Below are 14,175 nucleotides of genomic sequence, written 5' to 3' on the forward strand. Positions count from 1 at the left end.
GAATGCATTAGAAGGGGAGGAGCGAGCCGCCTCCATTTTTCTTGTTTAGCCCGCTTCTTTCTAGGCATCTATGATAGTCAAAAAGCGTTTGCAAACTAAATTTTTGCTCAGATCACTTGCCATTTCAAGCATCCACAAGCAGTAGGGTCACACCAATCCCAATATCTTCTTTTTTTCAGTCTATACTTTAATCTGTGAAAACATGTGGTTTGTAAGGGGATGTATGAGTGGGCAGCCTGCTTCACTGATACTTCCTGTTCTTTTTTTTTTTTTTAAGTTTTGTTTGCTTAGCTTCTCCATGTGTATCTATCTGACTGGTTTGCATCCAAGCGGAGATCAGGCACAGCTTCATCCACAGTGTGGCATTAGATTGCCATTCAGTCAGAGACGCGCTGAAGCTGCATTCAACAGCTGCGCAATGTTGCTTTAAAAAAATCTCTTTAAACACTTTGTGATATGTTTTGCTCCGTTCTATACAACCCACCCCAACCCGTACCCTCTTCACTGCCCGTGTCCAGTTTCACTTTTTTTAAACAAATGTTTGTCATTTTTTTCCTTTTCTCATATATATATACTATATATAGAACCCTTTTGTTCTTTAAAACTGGGAATGCTGATAAAACAAGTAGTACAACAAGAAGAATTTCTTGGTTGATGTGATTCCAAAGACTTTTGTCCATTGCTGTCACTTTGTGTCAAAAGCTCCCACTTTGTAGCAGCCATGTTACAGTGGACGATTTAACGTCTCCACAAAGTAGCATCCAGTTCACTTCAGCCGGAGATGCAAAGTGACGAAAGCGACTGATGTGACTCGGCAGTTCTTGTTCTCGACAGAAGAGGGAGACGAAGGTGAGGAGGAGGATCAGAGATGACAGACGAGAGGAGAGAAAGAGGCTGATCTGATTGGTCAGACCGAAGTTCCAGAGAATCTGATTGGTCAGGCTGAAGCAACAACAGGTTTGATCGATTGCAGGGTTGTCATGGAAATGCCGTCAGAGGAAGTGGTCACTCATCATCTTGATGAACTCTGGCACCTTGGACCTGGAGGGACAAAGAGGAAAAAATCAGTGTAATTTAAACGTTCCATTACAGACACAAACACACAGATAGAAAAAATGTGTTTACTTGACCAGTAAAGCCCTAATAGAGGCACTTATTGTTAGCTTGGTGGTAAGCTAGTAAGGTCATAAGGAAAAGTGTCAAAAACAGAAAAGGGTTCATGTTCTGGGCAACGTGAGTGTGCTCAATGAAATCCATGGACACAGAAGCTTAATCTAATCAGGGAACTCTATTTCTTTCTTTCCAAATGGACATTTTGGCCTGACGGTGGCGCCAGAGGAGAGTAGCGGGCTCACCAAGCATTAGCATTCAGCTTTGACAAACATGAATATTCAGAGAAAATTACTTAATAGCTAACATAAATGTAGATGCTACCATTGCACAACAGCACAATGCTGTGTGTGGTCACAGCTGAAACAGTCCACACGTTTGGTGCAGTAAAAGCTGTGGAGTTTATAGGTTCTCTTTATAGGCACGTACATTTTTAGGACGTGGTGGCTTTAAAAAACTTTGACATCAGCATCATGCATGTAGCTTTAATACACTGACTAAAAACTTTGTATATATCTATTAATAAGTCAAACAACTCAACAGTTTTATTCAGAACAAGGACGTGTCCTTGCAGCATAGACACTAGTAATGAGCCCATAACATTGATGTGTTTTTGGTCCTTTTCCTTTGCACTGAAAGTTGACACTGCCATTAATGTGCGGGGCAACTTTCAGGACCAGAAATCTGCAAAAACCTACAGTGTGTAAATAAAGAAGAGATAGCATTATTTCATTTCTATCACTGTAAAGCTTCTACAGATAAGGAACTCTGAGTAGCTGTGACACTCCTGCTCCTTATCAAGGAGCTTTAGTACCTCAAGACTACAGAAGATTAGAGAATAAGCTCAAACACATATTTAACCTGCTCCACAATTCAGCATGCAAACACAGGTGCAATTAAAATATGTGAAGAGAAAACAAAGTTGTGAAATAAAGAACAGTAACGATACATATTTAGCAAAAAGCAGTGACAAACACACACAGGCACACGTTAAAATCACACTTACTGCCAATCTGTTGTTAAAATGTACCCAGACCAGACAGAAACCCAAGCTCTGGCCTCTGTCTTTAGTCAAATGAAATATCACCAGCTCTGCCAGACTTAAATTGTCAGGAAATGAACGACGCACTTCTACAAATTCATTCAAATAAAGGAAGATATTTTATGGCATTTGGTCTTCATTTTGTCTGTGTAAGTCTTAACCTGTTTTCCTGCATTAAAAACTGGAAGAATAAAATACTTCACTTTCTTCTACATTACTAAAGACTAACATAAATAGAATAAAACACCCCATTTCCATGATGTGTTTAGTCATCATTTTTTGACATTTCAAATTCTTTTTTGATAAAAGTTATCCAATCTCAACTCTCACTCTCATCTCTGTTTAAAGTTAGAATTAATCTTGGGGTTTAGTTAAAGATTAGGTTAATAAATAACTTTTTGTGACTGAGCCGACGAGAAGGAGCATGAGGTGCAGGACATAAAGCACTGCCTCTGCTTTAGATTTCTACTTTTTGGTTAGCCTTTATTCATGAAGGGAACACCCTCCTAACACTGAAACAAGACATTCCCATTCTTCATAAACTGAATGGGATATTAAATTGTTCCTTTTGAGTCAGAATTTAGTTTTGGTTTTGGTAATTCTATTCTGCAGGAAACAAGTGGCTAAAAAGTACACAGACGCCATATAAATGGATGTCAGACAACTGATGCACAAATGAGATAACTTTTGAGATAAAACAAGAATGTCCTTTTCTTCTTGAATGATTGGAAGCCAAAATGTAAATTATGTAATAATTAACTGTTTAGTTTGCCATGGATTTAAAATTTTATGGCAAGTGAACTTTGTGGACTGGTTTCTGATTCTTTGGTTTGAGTTAAAGGTACAACAGCAGATTAGTTTATAAGTGAAATCTTCTGACCATTCAGGGGGGGAGGAGATGTTGCTGCGTTTTACATTTGTCCCATGGGGTTCGACCCGTCGCCCATGGCAGCGGCGGCGACGTGGTGCGCGGCGGCCAATGAGAGGGGAGCCCCGTCCGATGACACGGTGACCTTCTCCTCCTCGCGACGCTTCAGACAAGCCGCCTTGGGGTTCAGGTTTCGCTCTGGACAAACACAGAGAGAGAGAGAGGGAGGAGAGATTGATATTATTTCTGGTGTGTAAAAAATGCGCCCTGTCTGTGTTTTCATTCTTATTTTCAGTGAGGTCATTCTTCAATCAGTAGTGAGACTGAAGCCAAGAGGCCAAAAACTTCAGGGTGGTTGAACACAATCAACAGGTGCCACTGCTGCCCTCTCCTGGAGCCCTTGGAACACTACATGTTCTGAAAATCTGTTCTAACCTCTTGAACCTTGATTTCCACCTTAAATTTCTCTGAAGTGGCTTTTAATTCAGAATATAGTAGCTCTTTTCATGATAATATGGATAAAGTTTAAATAATTGTAAAAAGCCCAGAAAAAGCAGCAGCCAAAATGATGGCATCTGGTTGATTGCTCATCCTTGACAAATTTACATTTTTTCCATAATTCTACATGTGTAAACTATTAACAAGGCTGCCATTATTCTTTATTTTCTTATTATCATACAGATCCTATGAGAAGAACAAAACCAAGAGCAAACTTATCTGGGGTTGTATCTGTGATTCATATTGTTAGTTAACTGAGGTCATGGGTTGGGTGCCTTTGTATGAAACTGACCACGGACTTGTTGCTCCAGACTGAGGATGACAGCCACGGCCTGGTGCAGGATCAGTAACTTGGTCTGAGGTTTGTCGCTCTTCAGGTGCAGCTGGACCATCCTGCCCAGCTCCTTGAATGCCTCGTTGATATCGCGGACGCGCAGACGCTCCCGCGCGTTATTGGCCATCCGCCGTTCCCTCTCTCTCTCCATCTTCTGCTCCGGAGACAGGTCCTCATCGTCGTTGTTGCTATGGTGACCAATGATGTACATGAGGGGGAGCAAGGGAATGGAAGAGGATTTGAGGATGAAAGCTCAGTTTATGTTTCTGTGTGTAGGTTTAAATACAAACCTGGAGTAGATGCTGAAAGTTTTGTAAAAAGGTTCATTAAGTGCACAGGGTTTGGGAACAGACATCATGTTGCATTCACAGTTGCAATTGTTTGCTTACATGGTAATATTGGTGAGTACAACTCACTACAGACTGAAGTTTGAGGATGGATGCTTCATGGTCTGGAACATTATGTGACTCTTCTATTCTAGTGCAGAATTTACAAGAAGAAACCCGTATTGCGTCCTCTAAGGAGGTTCTGTTTCCTGTGCCATGTCAGCAGGATTAAACAAAAAAGGATTACAGAAAAACTATTGGCTGGATTTAGCGTGGGCCAAACAATTAACAAACTGACGCTGCTGACCTAATTGTAACATTTGTGAATGGTGCGGCATGCCTGGACATACAACAATTTTTTTTTGCATAATTCTGAAAGTTTTAGAAATATATCCAGACATATATAGTGGTTGCACTTGCAGATTTGCATATCATAGGTGACTGGACGATTGGCCTTGGCCGAGGTCTGGCCGCTCTCCGAGTTTCCCTCTGGTCTAGATATAAAGAATAAGCCCCAACTGGACTGGATTAATTTCTCCTGGGGAGATGTGGTGATTTTAACCTGCACTGGCCAGTGACTTAAATCCCGTCCAGTGCACATATGTGGGTCCTTTTTCACCCTCGCCCAGAAATAATAACAGCAACAATTACCTGCTATTTTTCTGTGTTTAAGAAACTACACCACCAATTTGGCATTGCATTCCCATAACATTGTTGGACTCACGATGGTGAGTTGAAAAAAAAAAAGTATTCAAATTGATGCTGCAGAACTAGAGATACCGTTTTTTAGTTCATGCATTCTTCTTCCTTGTCCATAGCTGGTGCCCACGTCCTCAATGCAACTTGACCACCAGCAGTTCAATTAGAGATTATTGTCATGGATGTATAAAAGTACTGCATACAGCGATAGAAGTGGAGCCCTCCTCCATGCATGAAGCAAAAATAACTGGATTTAGCTATTAATGATTTTACAACTTCAGGCTTCATACCGTGATATTTAACAGTTCGTATGGGGAAGTTGATGTACCTGAACTATCTGCTGATTTACAGCTGTCTCTTTCACGATGTCTATGGGAAAGACTATTTTGGGCCCAATGGCATCATGTGATGGATCCAACTATGTCGGATGTGCTTCAAATCCCAGTGCTGCTCCTCTACTGTTCTCTTTATAGATCCATGATTCGAGTAATGCTAAAATGTGCGAGTCACATGAATTCAATAAGGTGACCAAAGCACAATGAAGAACAGATAACCAGCTGCCAACAACTTTGCTAGATCACATGACAATATGTTCCCAAACCCTGTGGCACAATATGGGTAACATTTTCATCTGTTCCTTATCTTCATCATCAAAACAATTCTCATCATCATCATCATCATCATCATCATCATGACCGCCACCATCATGTACAACCTCTGGGTGTGGGATCCAAATGTTTCTGTTACTTCAAACGTAGCTGGCATAAGTGTATAAACTGTATAATGAGTGGATTTTATATTTTTTGTCCTTTGAAACATGTTAAAAACATTTTTTTGAAGGCTTGTTGTTTCTTGCCAACAGCAAGATTATTTATTTTCAGTGTTTCTGTTGGTGTTGATTTCCCAGCCCTGAAAGCGAGGTGGCACTTCTTTGAGAATATTGACTGTGGGCTCTACTCCTCTTGTGTGAGAAACAGTTAAAACCAGGCCCAAGACCCTGGAGAGACTGATGGGATCAACTAGAATGTTGCTGCATGTCCACCAGGAACCTCTCTTTGCCTTCACAGTGCTCTCCTCCTGCAACCGTGTTAGAAAAGAAAGATGTCTGGTGGACATTTCATGCACAAGAAGTCTCTGTATTAAGCTGCATTTAGCTGCTCCTCATCACACTTGGTCACTTCATCAAAGTCCTGAGGCTGGTTCCCAAAACACTCACAGCTTAAAGTCCTTCCTTGTGTCTACAAAATACTACAAAATAAAACTACAAAATACTGCTTGCATGGTTTTGTACAAAATCTAATTCAAGTGTACCATTGTGAACAGTGTCTGTCTCCTGGAGAGGTTTGATTATCAATGACATGTTGAACAAGGAAGGTCTCTGAGTATGTGGTGGGTGATTTGGGAAAACTTGAGTCCTAGCCCAGCTGAGGGGTTTGATGGAAGCGAACGTCTGAGCGGTAGGCGGGGTTATCTAGATTAGATCTTGACCTCTCAATTCCTTTGAGGTCCTTGCCGTCCGGGTCCTCCTTCTTGGCCTCCAGGGGTTTCGTGTCGAGATTCTCGTCCCCCTCATCCTCAGACTTTATTTCCGAGCTGACGGAGGAGGTGCTCTGGCCCTGAAGGCCTGAGGACAGGGCTGCAGGAGGATGGGAGAGTGGGGGGAGAAAGGAGAGGAGAGGTTAGAATATAAGACAACTTGTTATTATTATGTGACCATGAGCATGTGACCATTATCAGGAACATCTGGGTGGAAAAAAAACCAGGATACGCCAGCTTTCTCATTGTAATTCCAAGTCAGACTTCTGACAGCAGCATCTCCCACTTGGCATGGTGGCAAAATATTCCACTAATAATCTGACTAATAGCCAAATCAGAACAAAGATGTCTCATGTAACCACCTCAATTAGGTTGAGGCAGACTTGTAGGCAAACCCACTTTGGGCATGTCCCAGTAATACTCTGATTGAATGCTTTGGGACTTGTAAATGCACATCTTTATCAGGTGACTGCATTTAGCATCCTTGTAAACAATGAATTTGATTTGGTTAAAATGATTTCAATCGGATTGCAGAAATACTGCCCATGTAACCACAGCTACTGTCAGCTACATCTAAATATAAATATAATATTGACAATAATACAATCAATTCAGCTGATAAAAAAAGAAGTGACCCACTGTTTGTGTCTGTGTCACTTGTTAATTAAACTCCATGAATGCGACAAAAACAGCAAATACAGGCAGGCAATCTATGAGAGTACGTAAGGGTTTCCAATTCTTCTTCGTCTGCAGACATAGTGTGAATGCAGCATCAGGATTGTCTGAACACAGCGACTTCTCCAGTCGACCTCCAAGATGGCGGCATGGGAGGGTTGTGATGCAGACGTGAAGGCTCTGTGGCCTCTATCCGCCTTCTCTCCTCAGCAGAACAGTGCCGTCTTTATTTGACGTCTGTATGGATCCGTCACTGGGACGCTGCCAACTTCTCAGTCAACACAAACACTCCGCTCTGTTCACACACACACGCACGCAACCACACACACACACACAAAACTGTCGGCCATTTTGAAACTCCATCTGCCTGACTGGAGGCATTTTGTGTGCGGCTTTGAGTGACGGCCTGTGTTTGCGTGCGTGTTTGTCTCTTTCCATACAATTGCTGTGTGTTTTGTGCATAAATAGCTGCATTTAAGAGGCTTAAAACCGTGAAAAGTGACTTTGTGCTTCTGAATGTCTGACTGAACCCAGGCAGACACAAACTGACACTGGAAGAGACTGAACATAAAACTTGTTGGAAAAAAAAAAAAGGGAAGGGTGGCAAGTCTGAATCTTAATTTCTCTCATGTTTCTGGCTGGTTTTTCAGTTACATTTCAGTGTGAATCACTGCAGTTCTAAAATTCCTCCACATTACTTCCTGGCTTTCTCTGTAGCTTTATTATAGTGTGAGACTCCAAAACTAACTCCAAGCAGATTAAAGGTCTGAAGTGTGTTCTCTCTGAGTGACATAATTAAACACCCTGAATAGCTGAGCCCTCCTTATTTTATTTCCTTCTAATCTTCTACATGTTTTATTGTAGAAACTGATATTAAAGCTTTCAGAAAACTATGTTTCTTCTTCTTTGGCAGCTATAATTTTCCAAACTTGCAGTTTGCTTGACATGTATTGCCAAGCATATCGCATCGTATCGTGTTTGTACCAAATTTGTTTGTACTGATCTCTAGTTCACTAACTAAACTGAACAGTATGACAAGTCAGCCCAGTTTCCAAGGAATCACGTTCATATTCCACATGTCATGATTAATGTTCAGTTGCCAACATTCGGTACTTTGAACAATTTGGATCAAAAAAACCTTTAAAATAATGTTTGTAATATGTTACTGTTACTATACGTTCACTGATTAGTATATGTATGAAATAAAAGTCATATAAATGCAGACATAATAAACTATCAATATAAGCCTTCACTGCTCATATTTTTATGAAATTGAGTGACAGAGAGAGAGAGAGAGAGAGAGAGAGGAGCTCTGCTACTGAGTTTGAAGCCTTTGCTGCCAAAAACATTTTAATACCCTTTATTTACAGCCTTTACACACCCTCAACTTTGTGTGTGTGTGTGTGTGTGTGTGTAAGAAACAACTTCTTCTTCTGCCTGAGTGTGTGTGTGTGTTTCTCTCTCTCACCTCATTACACACTTGGCTCCGGCTGCTGCTGGCTGAACTTTGCTGCCAGCAGACTCATTTTCAGCCTTTAAAAGTGAGCTCAGGGCTAATTTGCTCCACAGAGCGCTCATATACACTTTCCCCCCTCCGTATTCATATCACACACACTGTATTTATCCACGCTCCTCGTTGGGCTTTTTACCACTCGGGCAGTGCAGCCGAGGTTTGCCAGCTGAGATCTGACTCCACGCCCTGATTCCACTTAAGTCTTCACCAACTTTCTGACCGCTGGGACAGTTTCCTTGTCTTCACCTTATTTTTTATATTCTTGCTTTTCACCATTTGTTTCTCCTCTTTGCCCCTCTGTTCCATTTCATCTTCTTTTTTTTTCTATGTGCTCTTCTTTTGCTGTCGATCTTCATTTGTACGTCTTATTTTTGTCATCCTTTTTTCCTTGCTCTTCCATTTCAGCTTTCTTTGTCTCCAGACTTGTTTCCTCTTTCTCATTTTTACAGAATAGTCTTATCTTCATCTGCCACCATGTTGTCACTTTCTTCAGCTTCATCATTTTTTTCTTTCCTTTTCCTTCCTTCTTCTTCCTCTTAATCTTTAAATTCCATTTGTAATGTTCCTCTTTAAAATTCCCATTCATTATTATTATTATTATCATTATTATTTGAGGTTAGAAACTGTCACTTGGTGTGTTTGTGTGCACAAGTGCATGATGGGATACCACTGGGATGCCTGTGCCTATATGGAAACACACATGACGTCATCACGCATGAAAAAAAACCAGATGCCAGATGCTGCTTCCATCGCTGACTGTGTGTTATTTTCTCTGAACTAAATAAGAAATCCAGTCCTTGTCATGTGTATATGCTTAAACTGAAACCGCTGAAATTCAGAAGAGCCTTAATGTTTACCATTAAGCAGAAAATAACTATTAATACCAGAAGGAGAGCATTCTTTGCAGACTATTCATCAGATCGAAGTCTTACCGCGGTACGGGTCGGGCTGGTTGAGGTCTGGCGAGGTGGCCGACTGAGCAGGCAGCTGAGGCCCCGGCACCTGACCCGTCATCGAGTGTCCGCCACGCAAAGCGCCCACGCCACTGCCATCTTCTCTGTGAGAGCCGACCTAGAAAACAGAGAGAAGACAGAGAAAAAGCTTTTTATTTGAACAGAACAAACAGCTGCTCGGGTTCCGTTTGCAGTCAATACAAACACAACAGTGGCTCAAATTCTAACTTCCACGTGTAGTGTGAACCTGTTTTTTCTATTAAAGGGAAGCTCAGGACTGCTCGGTCATTTATCTGGTTAGAATGTTATTCTCTGTGTTGGAAATACATTTGACTTGACTTTTAAAGTAGCCTCGGTAGATGAATGTTGCTCTGTCCCTTATATTACTTATTATTCATTTATTTATCTTGATTTTAAACACTTATTTTTGTGTTTGTACTGTGAAAATCAAGAACCGACGGCATGATTGGATTGGATTGTGTCTTATAGTTATTATTTACCATTATACTAGAATTTTTCCATAACTAATATATAAGTTAGGTATGCAAAACACAATATAACTAATTTTTAATTTGAGAGCACCAGAGGAGAGTTACTGTTGAACATTACTAAATGATTGGACAAATGAGAGAGTCATAAAAACACTGGAAAATAAACTGTAATAGACGACACAGATAACATGAGAATAAGTTCTTTCTTTCTTTCTTTCTTCACCAGATGTTGCAGTTCTATAATTGGCCTGCTGAGGGCATCATCTGCCTTTCTAAGACATTGAAAATCTCCCTCTCTCTCTCTCTCACACACACACACACACACACACACACACACACACTGTCCTGTCCGATGTCTTTTTCTAAGTTTGTCCAGTACAGTACAACTTTGGTAGGCACACTGTGCTCCTCCAGTGTGCCTGTGTATAGGTGTGTGTGTGTGTGTGTTTCTGGGTGTGTGAGTCTCAGTCCAGGTTCATGTCTACATGTCTGACATGTATATACTTTTTTTTTTCTTTTCTTTTTAACTCGAGTGTGTCTTCTTGTTTTTCATGTGTGTGTTCAGGGAAATATACTATAAGGGTGCATGAGTGTGTGTGTGTGCGTGTGTGTGTGTGTGCGTGCGTGTGTGTGTGCGTGCGTGCTTGGCTGAATCCTCTCCATCTGTCTGCCACACACTCACACACACGCACATACACACACGCACACACACGCGCGCGCACACACACACACACACGCGCGCGCACACACACACACACACACGACAGCACAACAACTGACAATTATCTTAATGCCCATATGTTTAATTGTGGGATTTCTAATTCCCAGAGCACCGAGCAGCTTCCAGCAGGGACTCACTGTTTTGGCACGAGATGTGCTCTCTTTATGTGTGTGTGTGTGTGTGTGTGAGAGTGTGTGTGCGTGCGTGTGTGTGTGTGTGTGTGTAATGCCAGCTTTCTTGTGGCATCCCGTGGTTCAGAATAGTCTCTCTCTCACCCTCATTTTCTTGAGCTTTTTATTTTTTTTATTTTGAACATATCAGCAGGACAGTGACTTAACAGGACAGATATTTAGATCTGCATACTGTAAATGTTAAGGTGATATATAGATATTGTGTAAAAGTTTTGTACACAGTGTGGGCAGTGATAAATTTCAATTCATTATGCAGCCCGACATCATGTTAGCTGTTTTTTAGGAGGGGTGGGGTAGGGTGGCGGAGTGTACTTTGCCCTGACCAGTTAGCATTGTCATGACGAGTGCATTCAGCCATTGTCAGTGCCATTTTCATTTCATTTTCAGATGAAACAGAAGCTGTGGCGGTTGCGAGAAGCGCTCAACTCATTGTTTGCCAATGAACATGTCAATTTAAGAGTTAATATTTCTGTTAATCATCTTACAACACCTGCACTGGCAGAGTAAGATGACGTCGCCATTCTTCAGAGCACTCCACCGATTTATTATTGAACTGTATGAAAATGGTCACACACACGTTCGACAGTCAAGTATCAAAATTAATGTAGTATGCATGTTGTTTGTGAGCCTCTAACCTTAGAATTTTTTTCTTTCGTTATGTGATAGGCAATTAAGTTTTTTGAGTCCTGAATGCGTTTTTTGTCCTTGTCAAAATCTGGTGCCTACATTACCCACAATGCAGCAGTTCGGTTGCGGTTTATGCGTGCTGTGCTAGTAGTGGCTAATGTAGTGTCTCCACCCCCCCAGATTTTTTTTTTCCATTTTCAAACATTTTCAAACAAACAAGTCTTCAGCCCTGCCAAACTCTGACTCAGGTGACATCACTTGAGGCCATTTATCAGACTTTCCCCAGCTCTCTCTGGAGACACAAAAGGCTTTTTTTAGAACTTTTTTTTAAACATATTCAGTCGTAGGCTAGAGCCCAACACCTATTCCTCTTTAGCAAACCTCTGATTGGTTCAATCACGTTTCCAAACAGACCTCAATTAGCTCAACATCAGATTTCATCAGAACATCAGTTTGTGTTAATTTAATTTATGCACACCTTCGTGTAAGAATGTGACCATAATACAAACTACATGCACTAAAGATTGATGAACTACACTGTGACCCTCAAACAAAACAGCTGGTATAGAACCTGTCTTAGTTGATTGTGGTGCCAGCTCTCTAACAAAATTTCAATTTATCAGACCATTACAACCAGCTGACAGTGAACTTTGGAATCCTTCGGGTCTGGGGCCCAAACACAGTTGCCTGATTTGACTGTTGAGTATATGAGATAGAGGGGAGAGGTTTCCTTTTTGTGAACTTAGCAAATGTTTTCATGATTATAGCAGGTCAAACACACATAGAGAAAGATTATTCTGATGCACTTTGTTAGTTTCAGATAACATATGACGTGTGATGTACAGATATTATCTCCTTTCACTTTTTTGATGTATTGTATGATAACTGTAGTGTGAATGAAGTTGTTTTGAAAATCAAATCCCTCTGTCTGTCTGTTAATCCAGCTGGCTGACAGCGAGGTCTTGCCCACCACATGCCAAACTGCCCTCTTGCTCCATGTAAATATCACAAAATGTCGACCGGCTTGCCATCATGCATGTGTGTGTGTGTCTCTGTGTGCATGTGCATGTTTCATACTGAGCGTCCTCCGTCCATCCGTCTATACGTCTGTTTACTCCCTTATTTATTATATGCCTCACGTCTTTCTTTCTGTTCTCTGCCTTTCATCACCGCCTGGATTCCCAAATGTAAAATGGCAGCAGAGAGGGAGACAGAGAGGGGTGGCTTACATTTTTAATGGAGGGCTTTTATATTTTAACGAGCCTTCCTTCTCTCTTGCTTAATTTAGTTCAATGAGGAGGGAAGACGAGGAGACAGACGGAGGAGAAAAATATAAATAAATTACACATAAACTGATGGTGTAGCTCAGATAGTCACCATGAAGCACAGCCACGCCCACTTACCCACCATCCCTCAGGTTCAAGATGTCTGATTGGATGACAGATAAGCCTAATCATGCAGCCAATAACAATATGGAAGCATCAGTGAAATGCTTTGATTTTTCTATCAGCGAGTAAAATTAGATCATTTTTGTTCACATTTGTTTTGGTTTGTTCAGATTTTTTCAGTTGCATTCAAGGACACTCGGACATCTGTGATTTGTTTTTTGACAGCTGGAAAGCATCGCATTCACAAGACTTTGCGTCTGAAATTTTGTGAAGAGTTAGGAGGAATATTGTTGTATTATTATTTGATTTTTAAAAAGCATCTGTTCAGCAGCCAACTCTGAGAAAAACAGATGTCAGAGAGTCCTTGAAGACAGCAACTCTCCATGTTGGTGTTTCAAAGGCCTTCCAAAATTTCGGTTGGTACTGAGAAAGTATTGAAGTTTAAAGCCCAGCCATATACAGTAGGTACAGAATTACAGCATAAATAATGCTACATGGCAGGGGATATACATTATTTCTATACTTTGTTTTAATGGTCTTTTAAAACTTTTGTTCAGTCTAAATGTCATTCCAATAAAGCAGATTGAAAAAAACAAAAGGAAGAGCCAGAGCAGGAGATAGAGGAGGAGGCGCTGAGTAGCTGTCATCTGCAATGCTGTTGATCATTGGGAAGTGTATTCATTTAAAATGTGTGTGCAGGAGAGAGAGAGTGAGCTGATTACACAGGAAGAAGACGGAGAAAAAGAACGGAATTTCTGGGTCAAGAGATGACACACACACACACACACACACACATTTGTCATGCAGTTGTAAACAGTAAGGACAAGTCTGTCTCTGCTGCTGCAGTAACACGTCTGAGAGAAGAATAAACTCTGTCAATTTACTAACTCAGTAAATTGTAATATTTCACCCCATATTAGACGGATTTTCAGCAATTTCCGTTTGTCGTTTTCAATTATTGTTGCAGTACGAAAACACACATCTCTGTAGCAGAGCAGCAGAGGAATGGAGGAGATGTAATATGAAGCAAGAAGTCCAGTTTGAAAATTTCCCAAACATAGAGTCACCACATGGCATGATTTTATAACTCTACAGTCAATTTAGCATAATGCTACTTGCTACAGCTGTGGCTCAGAGGTAGAGTGGGTCGTCCATCAATCGGAAGGCCGGTGGTTTGATGCTCTGCTCCTCTAAGTCAGCATG

General features: G+C 41.0%; 1 protein-coding gene across 1 annotated transcript in view; it reads right to left on the minus strand.

Annotated features, from left to right (window-relative positions):
- Nucleotides 1-505: 505 nt before the first annotated feature.
- Nucleotides 506-14,175, minus strand: part of LOC139218465 (transcription factor 4-like) — a 196,184-nt gene continuing 182,514 nt past the window's right edge. The window contains exons 16-20 of the mRNA XM_070850028.1: nucleotides 9,534-9,672; nucleotides 6,366-6,513; nucleotides 3,811-4,040; nucleotides 3,068-3,218; nucleotides 506-1,041 (exon numbers count right to left, since the gene is read on the minus strand). Of these exons, the coding sequence (XP_070706129.1) occupies nucleotides 993-1,041; nucleotides 3,068-3,218; nucleotides 3,811-4,040; nucleotides 6,366-6,513; nucleotides 9,534-9,672 (717 nt within the window). The 3' untranslated portion in view covers nucleotides 506-992. The remainder of the gene's footprint in view (nucleotides 1,042-3,067; nucleotides 3,219-3,810; nucleotides 4,041-6,365; nucleotides 6,514-9,533; nucleotides 9,673-14,175) is intronic.

This window comes from Pempheris klunzingeri, chromosome 19 (genome assembly GCF_042242105.1).
Source record: "Pempheris klunzingeri isolate RE-2024b chromosome 19, fPemKlu1.hap1, whole genome shotgun sequence".
NCBI classification, from domain to species: domain Eukaryota; kingdom Metazoa; phylum Chordata; class Actinopteri; order Acropomatiformes; family Pempheridae; genus Pempheris; species Pempheris klunzingeri.